At 45.9% G+C, this 19,221-nt stretch overlaps 1 protein-coding gene across 4 annotated transcripts in view; it reads left to right on the forward strand.

Moving 5' to 3' along the window:
* DHX40 (DEAH-box helicase 40) overlaps positions 1-19,221 on the forward strand; it is a 187,302-nt gene that overhangs the window by 152,325 nt on the left and 15,756 nt on the right. For all 4 annotated transcript variants that reach the window (XM_077296171.1, XM_077296173.1, XM_077296174.1 and 1 more), the window contains exon 15: positions 1,381-1,475. In XM_077296171.1, the coding sequence (XP_077152286.1) occupies positions 1,381-1,475 (95 nt within the window). The remainder of the gene's footprint in view (positions 1-1,380; positions 1,476-19,221) is intronic.

A 19,221-nucleotide genomic window follows, 5' to 3' on the forward strand; every position in this document is an offset into this window, starting at 1 on the left:
AATTTCCGAATATTTAGCATTTTTTTATATAGAAAGGTAAAATATATTGACTCCCATTTAGCACTGACGTGAAGTACAATATGTCACGAGAAAACAATCTCAGAATGGCTTGGATAGGTGAAAGCGTTCCAAAGTTATTAGCCCATGAAGTGGCACAGGTCAGATTGGCTTAGGCACTTGGGTACAAATAGGCCTAGGGCTGAAGGGGTTAATAAGCTACGTATATGTAAGGGCTATCATATCAAAAAATAAACTACAGACATGCATCTACCTAAAAATACCAAAGAGAATTAGTCACTCCGCTTGGTACCGATATCGTCAAATTTGGTTCTTGGCTCATGGACTATTCCTGAGTAAACTCTGCACTGGTGTTGAATCTATCCCATAGGTGAATCCTCTTTAGGAGACATTGTGGCCTTCCTAAACTTTCCTGGGAACCACGAAGTCTTACCGTATTTGCAGCAGTTGAAACTTTCTTTGAAGTTCTTGATGATCCAATGAATGGTTGATTTTAGCGACCATTTTACAAGCAGCAATGTGCTTGCCTGTAAAGCCCTTTTGATGCAAGGAAATGAAGAATTGGTGTGTTTACTTGGAGGTAAGCATTAACAGTAGAAGATGATGATTTCACGCATCAGCCCCTTTTTTAGGCCATGTTCACATGTTCAGTACTTGGTCAGTATTTTGCATCCGTATTTATAATCCAAAATCAGGAGCTGGTGATAAATACAGAAGTGGTGCACATGTTTCTATTATACTTTTCCTCTGATTGTTCCACTCCTGGTTTTGGCTTACAGATACTGATGTAAAATACTGGCCAAATACTGAACGTGTGAACTTGGCCTAAATCAGCCAGTCTGCTGTTATAATTCAGTCAGCATGGCAAAGTGGTGCCAATTTATTTGTCCTTGTTAACACTTTCTCCTGAACTAATGAGAAGTTCACTGATATGATGCAAGTAGGTAATTTTGTGGCAGAGTTGAAATTCAGTGGAAATGACGTTTTTGTGATTAAGTTAATTTTTAAGGCAAGGAATGACTTTGCAATTTTTTGCAATTCATCTGATCACTATTCATAACAATCTATAGTTAAAGCAAATTGCTACTCTGAAAACTGAAGCAAAAAAAACTGTGAAAAACAAAATTTGGGTCTCTCAATTTTTGGCAATGACTGTACAATGATAAACCAGCCTAATAATATATTATTGTGATGTCGTGCACCATACTTATCCACTTGTTCTCCAATACTAGCTTTTCTTCTGATAGAAACAAATGTATCTGTGCATCTTTCCTTTATTTCTGATCTTTTAAAGATTTATATATAGAAACTTATATGTGTGTTTAACACTAATGCCTCTACTACCCATATGTATTTATTTAGCTAAAGAATTTTCCAGTGCAGAGCAGTGATATTCCCAAGAATGAGATACTTCAGCGATGTCTATGTGCTGGATTTTTTTCGAATGTGGCTAGAAAGTAAGGCAGTTAATATTATTATTTTCCATACTATTCATACATAGTCTCCTGATTTATTAGACAACAAAAGGCAAATAAAAACTATTTATCTATATATTGTCTACAAATTTCCAGGGCCATATTTTCCGCTAGTGCCTAGGGCCCCCCCATCCAGCTTCGACACCCCACAGTGGACTAATAGCAAAATTGGCAGCTTTCAGAGAGGGTTCCAATGAGGCAGAGAGTTGGAGCACGGAAGTATAAAGATGAGCATTGCTATTTCCTCTCCTCTGCAGCACAAGCGCCGATTAGTGGAGCAGCGGTTAGCAGGTTGACAGTATTCCTCTTATCAGAGACTGCAGGCTGACAGCGAGCACTGCTGAGTAAATGATGGCTGCTAGTGATAAGCGAATAGCTTTGGATAACTCCTTAGGCTGCTTTCACACTAGCGTTGTACGACGCACGTCACAATGCGTCGTTTTGGAGAAAAAACGCATCCTGCAAAATTGTCTGCAGGATGCGTTTTTTTCTCCATACACTTGCTTTAGCGACGCATTGCGACGGATTGCCACATTTTGCATCCGTCGTGCGACGGATGCATCGTGTTGTGGCGGACCGTCGGTACAAAAAAAGTTACATGTAACTTTTTTTGTGCGTCGTGTCCGCCATTTCCGACCGCGCATGCGCGGCCGGATCTCCGCCCCCTCCTCCCCGGACATCACAATGGGGCAGCGGATGCGTTTAAAAACTGCATTCGCTGCCCCCGTTGTGTTTTTTTTTCACTGCATGCGTCGGCACGTCGCATTGCGACTTGCGTCGTACGACGCTAGTGTGAAAGTAGCCTTATCCGAATAGCTGCATCAGGAACCCGGATTCCTGGAGCGCTCCTGCTGATCAGCTGTTCGGCTCCGCAGCTGCATGTGTCGCGGCTGTGTGACAGTCACAACACATGCATGGAGAGCCTGGGTGTTGTGACTGTCACACAGCCGTGACACATGCAGCTGCGGCGCCGAACAGCTGATTATCTGGAGCGCTCCAGGTATCCAGGTTCCCGCTGCAGCTATTCGGTAAGCGCTATAGCTATTCGGATAAGGAGCTACCCAAAGCTATTCGCTCATCCCAAATGGCTGCCTCTCTGTCAGTCAGACTTGATCCCATGCAGATCACAGCATTAATTTTGAGGTATTGGAAAGCATTCAAAAGCATGTCATTTGATCAAAAAATTGAGTTACCGTATATACTCGAGTATAAGCCGACCTGAGTATAAGCCGACCCCCCTAATTTTGCCACAAAAAACTGGGAAAACTTAACCCCTTCCCGACATTTGACGTACTATCCCGTCGAGGTGGGGTGGGCCCGTATGACCGCCGACGGGATAGTACGTCATCACCGATCAGCGGCGCTCACGGGGGGAGCGCGGCCGATCGCGGCCGGGTGTCAGCTGCATATCGCAGCTGACATCCGGCACTATGTGCCAGGAGCGGTCACGGACCGCCCCCGGCACATTAACCCCCGGCACACCGCGATCAAACATGATCGCAGTGTACCGGCGGTATAGGGAAGCATCGCGCAGGGAGGGGGCTCCCTGCGGGCTTCCCTGAGACCCCCGGAGCAACGCGATGTGATCGCGTTGCTGCGAGGGTCTCCTACCTCCTTCCTGGCTGCAGGTCCCGGATCCAAGATGGCCGCGGCATCCGGGTCCTGCAGGGAAGGAGGTGGCTTACCGAGTGTCTGCTCAGAGCAGACACTTGGTAAGCCTGCAGCCCTGCACAGCAGATCGTCGATCTGGCAGAGTGCTGTGCACACTGCCAGATCATCGATCTGTCATGTCCCCCCCTGGGACAAAGTAAAAAAGTTAAAAAAAAAATTTTCCACATGTGTAAAAAAAAAAAAAAAAAAAAATCCTAAATAAATAATAAAAAAAAAATATATATTATTCCCATAAATACATTTCTTTATCTAAATAAAAAAAACAAAACAATAAAAGTACACATATTTAGTATCGCCGCGTCCGTAACGACCCAACCTATAAAACTGCCCCACTAGTTAACCCCTTCAGTAAACACCGTAAGAAAAAAAAAAAAAAAACGAGGCAAAAAACAACGCTTTATTACCATACCGCCGAACAAAAAGTGGAATAACACGCGATCAAAAAGACTGATATAAATATCCATGGTACCGCTGAAAACGTCATCTTGTCCCGCAAAAAACAAGCCGCCATACAACATTATCAGCAAAAAAATAAAAAAGTTATAGTCCTGAGAATAAAGCGATACGAAAATAATTATTTTTTCTATATTTTAGTTTTTATCGTATAAAAGCGCCAAAACATAAAAAAATGATATAAATGAGATATCGCTGTAATCGTACTGACCCGAAGAATAAAACTGCTTTATCAATTTTACCAAACGCGGAACGGTATAAACGCCTCCCCCAAAAGAAATTCATGAATAGCTGGTTTTTGGTCATTCTGCCTCACAAAAATCGGAATAAAAAGCGATCAAAAACGGTCACGTGTCCGAAAATGTTACCAATAAAAACGTCAACTCGTCCCGCAAAAAACAAGACCTCACATGACTCTGTGGAGCAAAATGTGGAAAAATTATAGGTCTCAAAATGTGGAGACGCAAAAACTTTTTTGCTATAAAAAGCGTCGCTGGTTTCACACTTGCGTTTTTGTCTGCAGCGTTTTTTGCACAAAAAAACGCATGCGTTTTTTCCCTATATTTAACATTGAAAACGCATGCGGTTTTTTTGTACGCGTTTGGTCGCGTTTTCAAACGCATGCGTTTTTTTTCTGCATGCGTTCATTTTCAGAAATACAACCTGCAGTATTTTCTTGCGTTTTTAAGCACATGCGTTTGTTTGCGTTAAAAACGCATGCATTTAAACACACTGAAAAGCCACCCACCACCATCAAGGTGATAAAGGGATCCAAACCCTAACCCTAACTCTACCCCTAACCTCACCCCTAACCGTTTAATGAACATTTTCTGACAGTCATAGTGTCACGTATTTCAGTGCCACGTATTTCAGTGCCACGTATTTCAGTGCCACGTGTTTCAGTGCCACGTATTTCAGTGCCACGTATCACATATTTCAGTGCCACGTATCACGTATTTCAGTGCCACGTATCACGTATTTCAGTGCCACATATTTTAGTGCCACGTATTTCAGTGCCACGTATTTCAGTGCCACGTATTTCAGTGCCACGTATTTCAGTGCCACGTATTTCAGTGCCACGTATCACGTATTTCAGTGCCACGTATTTCAGTGCCACGTATTTCAGTGCCACGTATTTCAGTGCCACGTATCACGTATTTCAGTGCCACGTATTTCAGTGCCACGTATTTCAGTGCCACGTATTTCAGTGCCACGTATTTCAGTGCCACGTATCACGTATTTCAGTGCCACGTGTTTCAGTGCCACGTATTTAAGTGCCACGTATCACGTATTTCAGTGCCACGTATTTCAGTGCCACGTATTTCAGTGCCACGTATTTCAGTGCCACGTATTTCAGTGCCACGTATTTCAGTGCCACGTATTTCAGTGCCACGTATTTCAGTGCCACGTATCACGTATTTCAGTGCCACGTGTTTCAGTGCCACGTATTTAAGTGCCACGTATCACGTATTTCAGTGCCACGTATTTCAGTGCCACGTATTTCAGTGCCACGTATTTCAGTGCCACGTATTTCAGTGCCACGTATTTCAGTGCCACGTATTTCAGTGCCACGTATTTCAGTGCCACGTATCACGTATTTCAGTGCCACGTGTTTCAGTGCCACGTATTTAAGTGCCACGTATCACGTATTTCAGTGCCACGTATTTCAGTGCCACGTATTTCAGTGCCACGTATTTCAGTGCCACGTATTTCAGTGCCACGTATTTCAGTGCCACGTATTTCAGTCACGTTTAGGGTTAGGGGTAGGGTTAGGGTTAGGGCTAGGGTTGGAGGTAAAGTTAGGGTTGGGGCTAAAGTTAGGGTTGGGGCTAAAGTTAGGGTTAGGGTTTGGATTACATTTACGTTTGGATTAGGGTTGGGATTAGAATTATGGGTGTGTCAGGGCTAGGGGTGTGGTTAGGGTTACCGTTGGGATTAGGGTTAGGGGTGTGTTTGGGTTAGGGTTTCAGGTAGAATTGGGGAGTTTCCACTGTCCAGGCACATCAGGGGCTCTACAAGCGCGACATGGCGTCCAATCTCAATTCCAGCCAATTCTGCGTTGAAAAAGTAAAACAGTGCTCCTTCCCTTCCGAGCTCTCCCGTGCGCCCAAAAAGGGGTTTACCCCAACATATGTGTTATCAGCGTACTCGGGACAAATTGAACAACAACTTCTGTGGTCCAAGTTCTCTTGTTATCCTTAGGAAAATAAAAATTTGGGGGGCTAAAAATCATTTTTGTGGGAAAAAAAAGATGTTTTATTTTCACGGCTCTGCGTTATAAACTGTAGTGAAACACTTGGGGGTTCAAAGTTCTCACAACACATCTAGATAAGTTCCTTGGGAGGTCTAGTTTCCAATATGGGGTCACTTGTGGGGGGTTTGTACTGTTTGGGTACATCAGGGGCTCTGCAAATGCAACGTGACGCCTGCAGACCAATCCATTTAAGGCTGCATTCCAAATGGCGCTCCTTCCCTTCCGAGCTCTGTCATGCACCCAAACAGTGGTTCCCCCCCACATATGGGGTATCAGCGTACTCAGGACAAATTGGACAACAACTTTTGGGGTCTAATTTATCCTGTTACCCTTGTGAAAATACAAAACTGGGGGCTAAAAAATCATTTTTGTGAAAAAAAAAAAGAATTTTTATTTTCACGGCTTTGCGCTATAAACTTTAGTGAAACACTTGGGGGTTCAAAGTTCTCAAAACACATCTAGATAAGTTCTTTGGGAGGTCTAGTTTCCAATATGGGGTCACTTGTGGGGGGTTTGTACTGTTTGGGTACATCAGGGGCTCTGCAAATGCAACGTGACGGCTGCTGACCAATCCATTTAAGTCTGCATTCCAAATGGCGCTCCTTCCCTTCCGAGCTCTGTCATGCGCCCAAACAGTGGTTCCCCCCCACATATGGGGTATCAGCGTACTCAGGACAAATTGGAAAACAAATTTTGGTGTCCAATTTATTCTGTTACCCTTGTAAAAATACAAAGCTGGGTGCTAAAAAATCATTTTTGAGAAAAAAAATAAAAATTATTTTCACGGCTCTGCGTTATAATCTGTAGTGAAACACTTGGGGGTTCAAAGCTCTCAAAACACATCTAGATAAGTTCCTTAGGGGGTCTACTTTCCAAAATGGTGTCACTTGTAGGGAGTTTCAATGTTTAGGCACATCAGGGGCTCTCCAAACGCAACATGGCGTCCCATCTCAATTCCAGTCAATTTTGCATTGAAAAGTCAAATGGCGCTCCTTCCCTTCCAAGCTCTGCCATGCGCCCAAACAATGGTTTACACCCACATATGGGGTATCAGCGTACTCAGGACAAATTGCACAACATTTTTTGGGGTCCAATTTCTTCTCTTACCCTTGGGAAAATAAAAAATTGGGGGCGAAAAGATCATTTTTGTGAAAAAATATGATTTTTTATTTTTACGGCTCTGCATTATAAACTTCTGTGAAGCACTTGGTGGGTCAAAGTGCTCACCACACATCAAGATAAGTTCCTTAGGGGGTCTACTTTCCAAAATGGTGTCACTTGTAGGGGGTTTCAGTGTTTAGGCACATCAGGGGCTCTCCAAACGCAACATGGCGTCCCATCTCAATTCCAGTCAATTTTGCATTGAAAAGTCAAATGGCGCTCCTTCCCTTCCAAGCTCTGCCATGCGCCCAAACAATGGTTTACACCCACATATGGGGTATCAGCGTACTCAGGACAAATTGCACAACATTTTTTGGGGTCCAATTTCTTCTCTTACCCTTGGGAAAATAAAAAATTGGGGGCAAAAAGATCATTTTTGTGAAAAAATATGATTTTTTATTTTTACGGTTCTGCATTATAAACTTCTGTGAAGCACTTGGTGGGTCAAAGTGCTCACCACACATCTAGATAAGTTCCTTAGGGGGTCTACTTTCCAAAATGGTGTCACTTGTAGGGAGTTTCAATGTTTAGGCACATCAGGGGCTCTCCAAACGCAACATGGCGTCCCATCTCAATTCCAGTCAATTTTGCATTGAAAAGTCAAATGGCGCTCCTTCCCTTCCAAGCTCTGCCATGCGCCCAAACAATGGTTTACACCCACATATGGGGTATCAGCGTACTCAGGACAAATTGCACAACATTTTTTGGGGTCCAATTTCTTCTCTTACCCTTGGGAAAATAAAAAATTGGGGGCAAAAAGATCATTTTTGTGAAAAAATATGATTTTTTATTTTTACGGCTCTGCATTATAAACTTCTGTGAAGCACTTGGTGGGTCAAAGTGCTCACCACACATCTAGATAAGTTCCTTAGGGGGTCTACTTTCCAAAATGGTGTCACTTGTAGGGAGTTTCAATGTTTAGGCACATCAGGGGCTCTCCAAACGCAACATGGCGTCCCATCTCAATTCCAGTCAATTTTGCATTGAAAAGTCAAATGGCGCTCCTTCCCTTCCAAGCTCTGCCATGCGCCCAAACAATGGTTTACACCCACATATGGGGTATCATCGTACTCAGGACAAATTGCACAACATTTTTTGGGGTCCAATTTCTTCTCTTACCCTTGGGAAAATAAAAAATTGGGGGCAAAAAGATCATTTTTGTGAAAAAATATGATTTTTTATTTTTACGGCTCTGCATTATAAACTTCTGTGAAGCACTTGGTGGGTCAAAGTGCTCACCACACATCAAGATAAGTTCCTTAGGGGGTCTACTTTCCAAAATGGTGTCACTTGTAGGGGGTTTCAGTGTTTAGGCACATCAGGGGCTCTCCAAACGCAACATGGCGTCCCATCTCAATTCCAGTCAATTTTGCATTGAAAAGTCAAATGGCGCTCCTTTCCTTCCGAGCTCTGCCATACGCCCAAACAGTGGTTTACCCTCACATATGGGGTATCAGCGTACTCAGGACAAATTGTACAACAACTTTGGGGGTCCATTTTCTCCTGTTACCCTTGGTAAAATAAAACAAATTGGAGCTGAAATAAATTGTGTGTGAAAAAAAGTTAAATGCTCATTTTTATTTAAACATTCAAAAAATTCCTGTGAAACACCTGAAGGGTTAATAAACTTCTTGAATGTGGTTTTGAGCACCTTGAGGGGTGCAGTTTTTAGAATGGTGTCACACTTGAGTATTTTCTATCATATAGACCCCTCAAAATGACTTCAAATGAGATGTGGTCCCTAAAAAAAAATGGTGTTGTAAAAATGAGAAATTGCTGGTCAACTTTTAACCCTTATAACTCCGTCACAAAAAAAAATTTTGGTTCCAAAATTGTACTGATGTAAAGTAGACATGTGGGAAATGTTACTTATTAAGTATTTTGCGTGACATATGTCTGTGATTTAAGGGCATAAAAATTCAAAGTTGGAAAATTGCGAAATTTTCAAAATTTTCGCCAAATATTCGTTTTTTTCACAAATAAATGCAAGTTATATCGAATAAATTTTACCACTAACATGAAGTACAATATGTCACGAGAAAACAATGTCAGAATCGCCAAGATCCGTCAAAGCGTTCCAGAGTTATAGCCTCATAAAGGGACAGTGGTCAGAATTGTAAAAATTGGCCCGGTCATTAACGTGCAAACCACCCTTGGGGGTGAAGGGGTTAATGACTCGAGTATAAGCCTAGGGTGGGAAATGCAGCAGCTACCGGTAAATGTCAAAAGAAAAAATAGATACCAATAAAAGTAAAATTAATTGAGACATCAGTAGGTTAAGTGTTTTTGAATATCCATATTGAATCAGGAGCCCCATATAATGCTCCATACAGTTCATGATGGCCCTATAAGATGTTCCATATTAAAATATACCCCATATAATCCTGCATAAAGGTTAATAAAGGCCCCATAAGATGCTCCATAGACACATTTGCCCAATATAATGCTGCACAAATGCTGATTATGGCCCCATAAGATGCTCTATAAAGATATTTGCCCCATATAGTGCTGCACAAACCTTGATTATGGCCCTATAAGATGCTCCATACAGACACTTGCCCCATATACTGTAGTGCCCTACAAACGTTAATTATGGCCCCATACAGACACTTGCCCCATATAGTGCTGCACAAACGTTATGGCCCCCCATATAGTGCTGCACAAACGTTATGGCCCCCATATAGTGCTGCACAAACATTATGGCCCCCATATAGTGCTGCACAAACATTATGGGCCCATATAGTGCTGCACAAACATTATGGCCCCATATAGTGCTGCACAAACATTATGGCCCCATATAGTGCTGCACAAATGTTATGGCCCTATATAGTGCTGCACAAACGTTATGGCCCCATATAGTGCTGCACAAACGTTATGGCCCCCATATAGTGCTGCACAAACATTATGGGCCCATATAGTGCTGCACAAACATTATGACCCCCATATAGTGCTGCACAAACATTATGGCCCCATATAGTGCTGCACAAACATTATGGCCCCATATAGTGCTGCACAAACGTTATGGCCCCATATAGTGCTGCACAAACGTTATGGCCCCATATAGTGCTGCACAAACATTATGGCCCCATAGATGCCCCATACAGATATTTGCCCCATTTGCTGCGATAAAAAAAAAAATCACATACTCACCTCTCCGTCGGTCAGGCCCCCGGCACTTTCAATAGTCACCCGCACCTCGTTCCGGCGCCACTCCATGTTCAGCACCGACGTTCAGCAGAGGGCGCGCACTAACTACGTCACCGCGCCCTCTGACCTGAGCGTCACTGCTGAAGAAAGATCGGCGCCCGGAACGAGGAAAGGTGACTATCGCGCAGCACTGCGCTCCCCTCCCCGTATACTCACCTGGTCCTGGCGCTGTGCAGTCCCTGCTTCCCCGATGCCGCAGCTTCTAACTGTACTGAGCGGTCACATGGTACCGCTCAATACAGTAATGAATATGCGGCTCCACCCCTAGGGGAGGTGGAGCCGCATATTCATTTACTGTAATGAGCGGTACCATGTGACCGCTCAGCACAGGAAGAAGCTGAAGCTGCTGCTGCCGGCGCCGGGGAAGCCAGGGACCTGCAGGGACCGCGCCTGGACTAGGTGAGTATTTTCAGACAGCTCCCGCTCCCCCTCCCCTGCTGACCTCTGGGTATGACTCGAGTATAAGCCGAGAGGGAGACTTTCAGCCCAAAAAAGTGGGCTGAAAATCTCGGCTTATACTCGAGTATATACGGTAAATAACTTTTACAAATCCCTGAGGCCCTGATTCTCCTGCTCTTTTCTGTTTTACACTATGTCACTCCATTGCAGAGATGTTTGCATTTGTTTCTTCTGGAGCACACCATGTGAAATCTCTGCTATGTCATCCAACTGGGCGTTTCTTCAGAGTTTTCTCTTTAGGGTTGCATTTTCACTCCTCCATCACAAATGCTGCCAATCACAGCTCACCAATTGATGTAACACACTATCATTCTCAGATGCTGCTATGATTTTGGCAGCGTCTGGGAGCAAGGGGTGAAAGACTCTGCCCCAAGAGAAGACTCTGAAGAAATGACCAGTTGGACTGCAAAGCCAAGATTTCATGGAGTGCGCCCTGTAAAAAGCAAATTTGAATATCTGTGTAATGTAGTTACATGGCAGAATCAGGGACTCAGGGATTTATACACGGTATAAACTCAATTTTATTTTATTATATTCTATTTACTCAGTTTTTTTGTGCAAGTGATGGGTCCTTTTTAAATGCTTCAGTCACTGACTGCTTGTTAAAGGGAACATGTCAGCAGAATTTGCTGAGTAACCTACAAGCTTTTTTCAGGTACGTTATACTGGTTAAAATGACGCTTTGGCTGATTAAATCAGTCTTATGGTTGTTGTTTAATCTTTATTTATGGTTTTGAGTTAATGATATGCTCGTGCTTTGGTTCGACCTGTAGAGGGGTCTTCATGTGGTACTCTGATTAGGTATTCACCAGTATGGCTTCTGACAGGTCACTGATCCCTCACTGACCTGCCCCCTAGTATACATAATGCATATTATTGATATTGAGAAAAAAAATCACCTTCAGCAGGCAGGCTTGGGCACCTGCGCTGCAGTATGATCGCATGTGTAATGTGCAGTTAATTCTTTTATTTGATGCTATAGCTAAATTCATTTAAAAAAAAAAAAAAAAAAAGTGTCTCAAAATGGCATCGGCCGTGCCTGCACAGTAGCAGCTATCCGCTATCCTATAGCTGCTGCTGCGCTATCTTGCTAAAGAAAAAAAAATTGCCTCTAAGATGGTGCCGCCTGCACCTGCCTGCTGAAGGGGATTTTTTTTCCCCAATATATATAATATTCAGTATGTAAACTAAGGGGCAGGTCAGTGAGAAATCGGTGACCTGTCAGCAGTCTGCATAATAAATACCGTATATACTCGAGTATAAGCCGAGATTTTCAGACCAAATTTTTGGGCTGAAAGTGCCCCTCTCGGCTTATACTCGAGTCACGGTCGGCGGGTGAGGGGGAGAGAGGTCTGTCATATACTCACCTGCTTCCAGGGCTCCTGGCGCTCCCCCTGCCTGTCCCATGGTCTTCGGGTGCCGCAGCTCTTCCCCTGTTCAGCGGTCACGTTGGACCGCTCATTAAAGTTATGAATATGGACTCCACTCCCAAAGGGGTGGAGCCACATATTCATTTCTCTAATGAGCGGTAACGGTGACCGCTGACAGAGGAAGAGGCTGCGGCACCCGGAGACCATCTGTCCGGGACAAGGAGCCAGGGACGCCGGGAGCAGGTGAGTATTACATATTTACCTGTCCACGTTCCACACGCCGGGCGCCGCTCCGTCTTCCCGTCCTCTTGCTCTGACTGTTCAGGTCAGAGGGCGCGATGACGTACTAGTCTGCGCGCCGCCCTTTGCCTGGACAGTCAGTGCGGAGAGACGCCGAGACGGGACGCTGAGGAGCTGCGGGCAGCAAGAGAGGTGAGTATGTCTTTTTTTTTTTTATTGCAGCAGCAGCATTATATATTGCACAGCTTTATATGGAGCATCTATGGGGCCATAATGAATGGTGCAGAGCATTCTATATGGCACAGTTTTGTATGGAGCATCTATGGGGCCATAATGAACGGTGCAGAGCATTCTATATGGCACAGCTATATATGGATCATCTATGGGGCAATAATCAACGGTATGGAGCATTATATATGGCACAGCTTTATATGGAGCATCTTATGGGGCAATAATGAACAGTATGGAGCATTATATGTGGCACCGTTTTATGTGGCGCATCTATGGGGCAATAATGAAATGTATGTAGCATTATATGTGGCACAGTTTTATATGGAGCATCTTATGGGGCCATAATGAAATGTATGGAGCATTCTATATGGCACAGTTTTATATGGAGCATCTATGGGGCCATAATGAAATGTATGGAGCATTATATGTGGCACAGCTTTATATGGAGCATCTTATGGGGCAATAATGAACGGTATGGAGCATCTATTTTTATTTTTGAAATTCACCGGTAGCTGCTGCATTTCCTACCCTAGGCTTATACTCGAGTCAAAAAGTTTTCCCAGTTTTTTGTGGCAAAATTAGGGGGGGGTCGGCTTATACTCGGGTCGGCTTATACTCGAGTATATGCGGTAATACCTAATCAGAGCACCACATGGAGACACCCCCCCCCCCCACAGGCCGCCCCGGAGCAGGAGCATGTCATTAACTGAAAACTGCAAATAAAGATTAAACAACAACTCCAAGACGGATTAAATCAGTATAACAGCGCCAACCTGACAGTGTCTGTAGGTTACTCAGCACAATCCTGCTGATAGGTTCCCTTTAAATGCATGGTAACTGAACAATCCTGGGGGAAAGGCTTCAGGCTTTAGTGACTGCACAGTTTTGTTTTTTTCGGGGGTTTTTTTTGGGGGGGGGGTTGGTAACTATAATAACAATCCTAGGAAGATGGAGAAATGATGATATCTCAGTCACTGAGAGGGAGGGTGGGCACAGGTGGCACATGAAAACAGTAATTTCCTTCAAACACACTGTTACATCCTCCGCTACGCTCCAGCGTCCTCGTTCCATCGCTCCAGCGTCCCGGTCTGCACGCTCCAGCGTCGCCGTTTCCACCGCTCCAGCGTCCCGGTCTGCACGCTCCCCTGCAGGTGTTCTTTCTCTGCGCAGGCGCTCTAGCTTCCCTGTAGCTCGCAGGCCCAGCGTCTCTGTTACCTCCTCCTGAAGTCACATGTTCTTTCCACCCAATCCTGTTCCTGCTCCTCCTATAAAAGGTAGTTCTTCCTGCTTCCTGGTGCCTGATTGTTTTAGCACGTTTGCTATTACGTTTGGCCCTTCGTATTCCCTGCTCAAGTACCTGCACTCTGTGCCTTACCGTGCTACCTTCCGGTTCTCTCTGGTTCACTCCGTTTCCTCCTTGTTGTTACCTGCAGTCCCCGTTCTTCTTTTCCTGTAGTTTACCTATGGTCTTTGGTTTGTTTTCCTTCCCTCAGCTCAGCTCCATTCCTGCCTCCCAGCCCTCCGGGCTCTCTAGCTGCTTCCCGTATTCTTCCTCAGTATCCTGCCTTCGTTTATCTCTCTTCCTGGAGCCGTCCCTACTGGTATCTCACCGTGGGTAAGTGACCTCTGGGCTTGCTCCTTGCGGTCCCTGTATAGGGGTCGTTATCTCCTAGGTCGCTCGCCCAGGGGTAGGGCTCCCCACGGTCCAGAGGGTCCACTCTTGTCTCTCCTAGTTCGCTACAGTACAATCAGGCCATGGACCCCGCGGGTACCCCTTTCTCGGCCCAGAAAGAGCTAGCCCATTTGCGTGAAAACCAACGGTGCATAATGGCTTTTATGAAGTCTATGGAGTCCCGCCTTACCTCGATACAGACTTCAGACCCAGTTAACGCTGCCCAGTTAGCTAGTCTCCAACAAGAGCTTGCCCAGCAACGCGATACCCAATCCCGCATGCTGAGTTATATGGCCTCTATTGATGACCGTTTGTTTAATCTCCAGTCTGCCCCAGCTGTGGTCACACAAGCCTCTTCCCTTGACTCCAGTTCTCCGTCTACCGCTCACCCTCCCCCTCGTTTGGGTAAACCTCCCAGGTACTCTGGCGATCCAAAACTTTGCAGGGGTTTTTTAAATCAATGCCGCCTCCACTTTGAGCTTCTCCCACTTCAGTATCCATCAGATCGGGCGAGAGTGGCGTTCATAGTGTCTCATCTTGAGGGGGAGGCATTAGCTTGGGTGAACCCCTTATGGGAGCGTGACGATCCCGTTGTCAGCCACCTGGAGGACTTTCTTGAGACGTTTCGGAAAGTTTTCGATGAGCCCGGACGTTTAGCCTCTACGACCGAGTCTCTTTTTAATCTGCGTCAGGGTTCTTCTTCCGTTGGACAATATGCCATCCGCTTTCGTACTTTGGCCTCGGAGTTAGGGTGGAACAATGAGGCTCTTGTGGGTGCTTTCTGGCGAGGCCTGTCCAGCCGTATTAAAGACGAGCTCGCCGGTCGTGACACTCCAACTACCTTGGAGGACCTTATCTCTCTCGCCACTCGGATCGACCTCCGCTTCCAGGAGCGTTCGCGGGAGTCTGCTAGAGAGAGGAGATCTATGCCTGTCTCCGCTACCTTCCGTCAGTCTAGTATTTCTCGTGCTCCCGTTTCTGTTCCCTCTACTGTTCCAACCTCTGAACCTATGCAAGTGGATCGAGTTAAAATGGCGGAACAACGCCGCAAAGAGAGACGCACCCAGGGCCTCTGCTTCTATTGTGGTAGTGCAACCCATTTACTCCGCAGTTGCCCTGACAGACCGGAAAACTCTTCCGCCTAGGACAGGTAAGAGAGGCCTCCCTAGGTGCCCGCGTTTCCTCTCAACCTTTGACTCTTTCCATTCTTTTTTTCTCTAACCAGCATCAATCTTCCGAGGTGGCGTATGTGGATTCTGGAGCGGCAGGCAATTTTATCAGTCTTGAGGCGGTTCGGAGGCTTCGCGTACCAGTAATCTCTTTGGACACCCCCCGCCTAATCGCCTCTGTGGATGGAAGACCTTTACAAGATGCAATTTCCCTCGTCACTGAAGAGGTGGAGATACAAATTGGGGCCCTTCATCGCGAGAAGATCGCTTTTTATGTTCTGCCTAACCTTTCCTACGCCTTCCTGCTGGGTCTCCCTTGGCTTCGACTACATGAGCCCACACTGAATTGGCGCACTGGAGATGTACTTCGGTGGGGTCCTTCGTGCCATGATCGTTGCCTTCGGTCTGTATGTCCGGTTTCTCGTACCCAGCCTGCTGAAGTTCCTGACGGGTTACCTTCTCCTTACTGGTCCTACGCTGACGTCTTCAACAAGCGAGAGGCTGAGAATCTTCCTCCCCATCGTTCTTACGATTGTCCTGTGGAGCTTCTTCCCGGCCGTTCTCCACCTAGGGGAAGGATTTACCCGCTTTCTGCAGCTGAGACCAAATCTATGTCTGAGTACATACAAGAGAACCTAGCTAAAGGATTCATCCGGAAATCCTCCTCCCCTGCTGGAGCAGGGTTCTTCTTTGTGAAGAAGAAGGACGGTTCCTTAAGACCTTGTATAGACTATCGGGGTTTGAACAGCATCACGATTAAGAATCGGTATCCTCTGCCCCTTATACCCGAGCTCTTCGATCGCCTCCGTGGCGCTCGTATTTTTACTAAGTTGGATTTACGAGGCGCTTACAATTTGGTCCGGATCCGCTCTGGTGATGAGTGGAAAACAGCTTTTAACACCCGGGATGGACACTACGAGTATTTAGTCATGCCTTTCGGTCTCTGCAACGCTCCTGCGGTTTTCCAAGAGTTCGTTAACGATGTGTTCCGGGATCTTCTGTACTCTTGTGTTTTGGTTTATTTGGATGATATCCTTATTTTTTCTTCTGATCTTCCGTCACATCGCAGGAGTGTCCGCGAGGTCTTGCAACGCCTAAGAGAAAACCACTTGTATGCCAAGATAGAGAAGTGCTTGTTTGAGCAAACTTCACTACCTTTCCTTGGTTACATTGTCTCTGACTCCGGCCTTAAGATGGACCCTGAGAAGGTGAATGCCATTATTAACTGGCCACGGCCCTGCGGAGTGAAAGCCATTCAACGCTTCATCGGATTCGCTAATTACTACAGGCAATTCATCCCACATTTCTCCTCCATGATTCGTCCTCTCTCTTCTCTCACTCGCAAAGGTTCCTGCTCCAAGGATTGGTCTCCTGAGGCCGAGAAGTCCTTTGTCCTTCTCAAGAGATCTTTTTCTTCTGCCCCAGTCTTGCATCACCCGGAGGTGAACAAGCCTTTTATTCTGGAAGTTGACGCCTCCTCTACCGGAGCTGGAGCTGTGCTCTCACAAAAGACTCCTGAGGGTCTAACGGCACCGTGCGGCTTCTTCTCAAAAGCCTTTTCACCCTCTGAACGAAATTACACAATTGGAGATCGAGAATTGCTGGCCATCAAATTGGCTCTAGGCGAGTGGAGATATCTACTGGAGGGCTCGGTGCACCCGTTTGTAATCTTCTCCGATCACAAGAATCTTACTTACCTACAGACTGCGCAAAGATTGAATCCACGTCAAGCTAGATGGTCCTTGTTCTTTGCTCGCTTTGAGTTCGAACTTCGTTTTCGGCCCGGCAACAAAAACATAAGAGCTGACGCTCTGTCCAGGTCCTTCCAATCGTCAGATACCGTAGAGGAGCCAGCTTACATCATTGACCCTTCTAAGATGGTCACCGTAGCCCCTTTACGGATGTTCCAACCTCCTCCGGGCAAAACCCTTGTCTTGGATGAAGACACTAAGAGGGTCTTATCTTGGGGCCATTCTTCCAAATTGGCTGGTCATGCCGGTATTAGAAAGACTTTTCTTCTCATTTCGCGTTACTATTGGTGGCCTACTTTACGTCAAGACGTAAAGGACTTCGTAGCCTCTTGTCCTTCTTGTGCCAGAAACAAGGTACCCAGGCGACTACCGCATGGAAATCTCCTTCCTCTTCCTGTTCCATCCGCACCTTGGCAACACATCGCAATGGACTTCATCACCGATCTACCTTGCTCTTCCGCCTGCACGGTCATCCTCGTCGTTGTGGACAGATTCTCTAAGATGGCTCACTTCATTCCATTATCCGGTTTACCTTCAGCTCCTGAGTTGGCTAACATTTTTATTCTTAACATCTTCAAATTCCATGGTCTTCCTCAGCACATCGTGTCAGACAGAGGGGTTCAATTTACTTCCCGCTTTTGGAGAGCTTTGTGCAAACTTTTAAAGGTGAATCTGGACTTCTCTTCCTCGTATCACCCTCAAACTAACGGTCAAGCAGAACGTACCAACCAAACCTTGGCTGCTTATCTTCGGCATTTTTCTAATGCTCACCATAATGACTGGGTCGAACTACTTCCTTGGGCGGAGTTTGCCTATAACAACCATTCCAGCGAATCCTCCGCAAAGTCTCCATTTTTTGTTGTTTTTGGACGGCATCCAAGTGTTCCCCTACCGGTTTCTCCTGCCTCTGGTGTTCCAGCTGCTGACTCTACGGCTCTCAACTTTTCTTCCATCTGGAGCGAGGTCAAAGAGACCTTAAATCTAGCTTCTTCTAGAATGAAGAGACAAGCAGACAAGAGGCGTTTAGATTCTCCTCCTTTTTCTCCTGGTGACAAAGTTTGGCTTTCTTCAAAATTCATCAGACTCAAGATTCCTTCCTACAAGCTTGGTCCACGGTTCATCGGTCCTTTTGAGATTCTACGTCGAGTCAACGAGGTCGCCTACAAGCTGAAATTGCCTGCTTCGCTCCGTATACCCAATACGTTTCATGTCTCTCTCCTCAAACCAGCCGTCTTTAACCGTTTTCATTCTCCCTCTTGTTCCTCTTCTCAACCTGCCAGCACGGACAACATTTTTGAGGTTAAGGACATTTTGGCTGTTAAAAAGGTTCGGGGAAAAGAGTTTTTTCTGGTGGACTGGAAGGGTTTTGGTCCGGAGGAGAGGTCCTGGGAGCCCTTGGAGAACATTGATGCTCCTCGTATTCTCAATAGGTTTTTTGCTACTCTTCGTAAAGGGGGGTATAAGAAGGGGGGTACTGTTACATCCTCCGCTACGCTCCAGCGTCCTCGTTCCATCGCTCCAGCGTCCCGGTCTGCACGCTCCAGCGTCGCCGTTTCCACCGCTCCAGCGTCCCGGTCTGCACGCTCCCCTGCAGGTGTTCTTTCTCTGCGCAGGCGCTCTAGCTTCCCTGTAGCTCGCAGGCCCAGCGTCTCTGTTACCTCCTCCTGAAGTCACATGTTCTTTCCACCCAATCCTGTTCCTGCTCCTCCTATAAAAGGTAGTTCTTCCTGCTTCCTGGTGCCTGATTGTTTTAGCACGTTTGCTATTACGTTTGGCCCTTCGTATTCCCTGCTCAAGTACCTGCACTCTGTGCCTTACCGTGCTACCTTCCGGTTCTCTCTGGTTCACTCCGTTTCCTCCTTGTTGTTACCTGCAGTCCCCGTTCTTCTTTTCCTGTAGTTTACCTATGGTCTTTGGTTTGTTTTCCTTCCCTCAGCTCAGCTCCATTCCTGCCTCCCAGCCCTCCGGGCTCTCTAGCTGCTTCCCGTATTCTTCCTCAGTATCCTGCCTTCGTTTATCTCTCTTCCTGGAGCCGTCCCTACTGGTATCTCACCGTGGGTAAGTGACCTCTGGGCTTGCTCCTTGCGGTC

Source organism: Ranitomeya variabilis, chromosome 3 (genome assembly GCF_051348905.1).
Source record: "Ranitomeya variabilis isolate aRanVar5 chromosome 3, aRanVar5.hap1, whole genome shotgun sequence".
Classification (NCBI taxonomy): Eukaryota; Metazoa; Chordata; class Amphibia; order Anura; family Dendrobatidae; genus Ranitomeya; species Ranitomeya variabilis.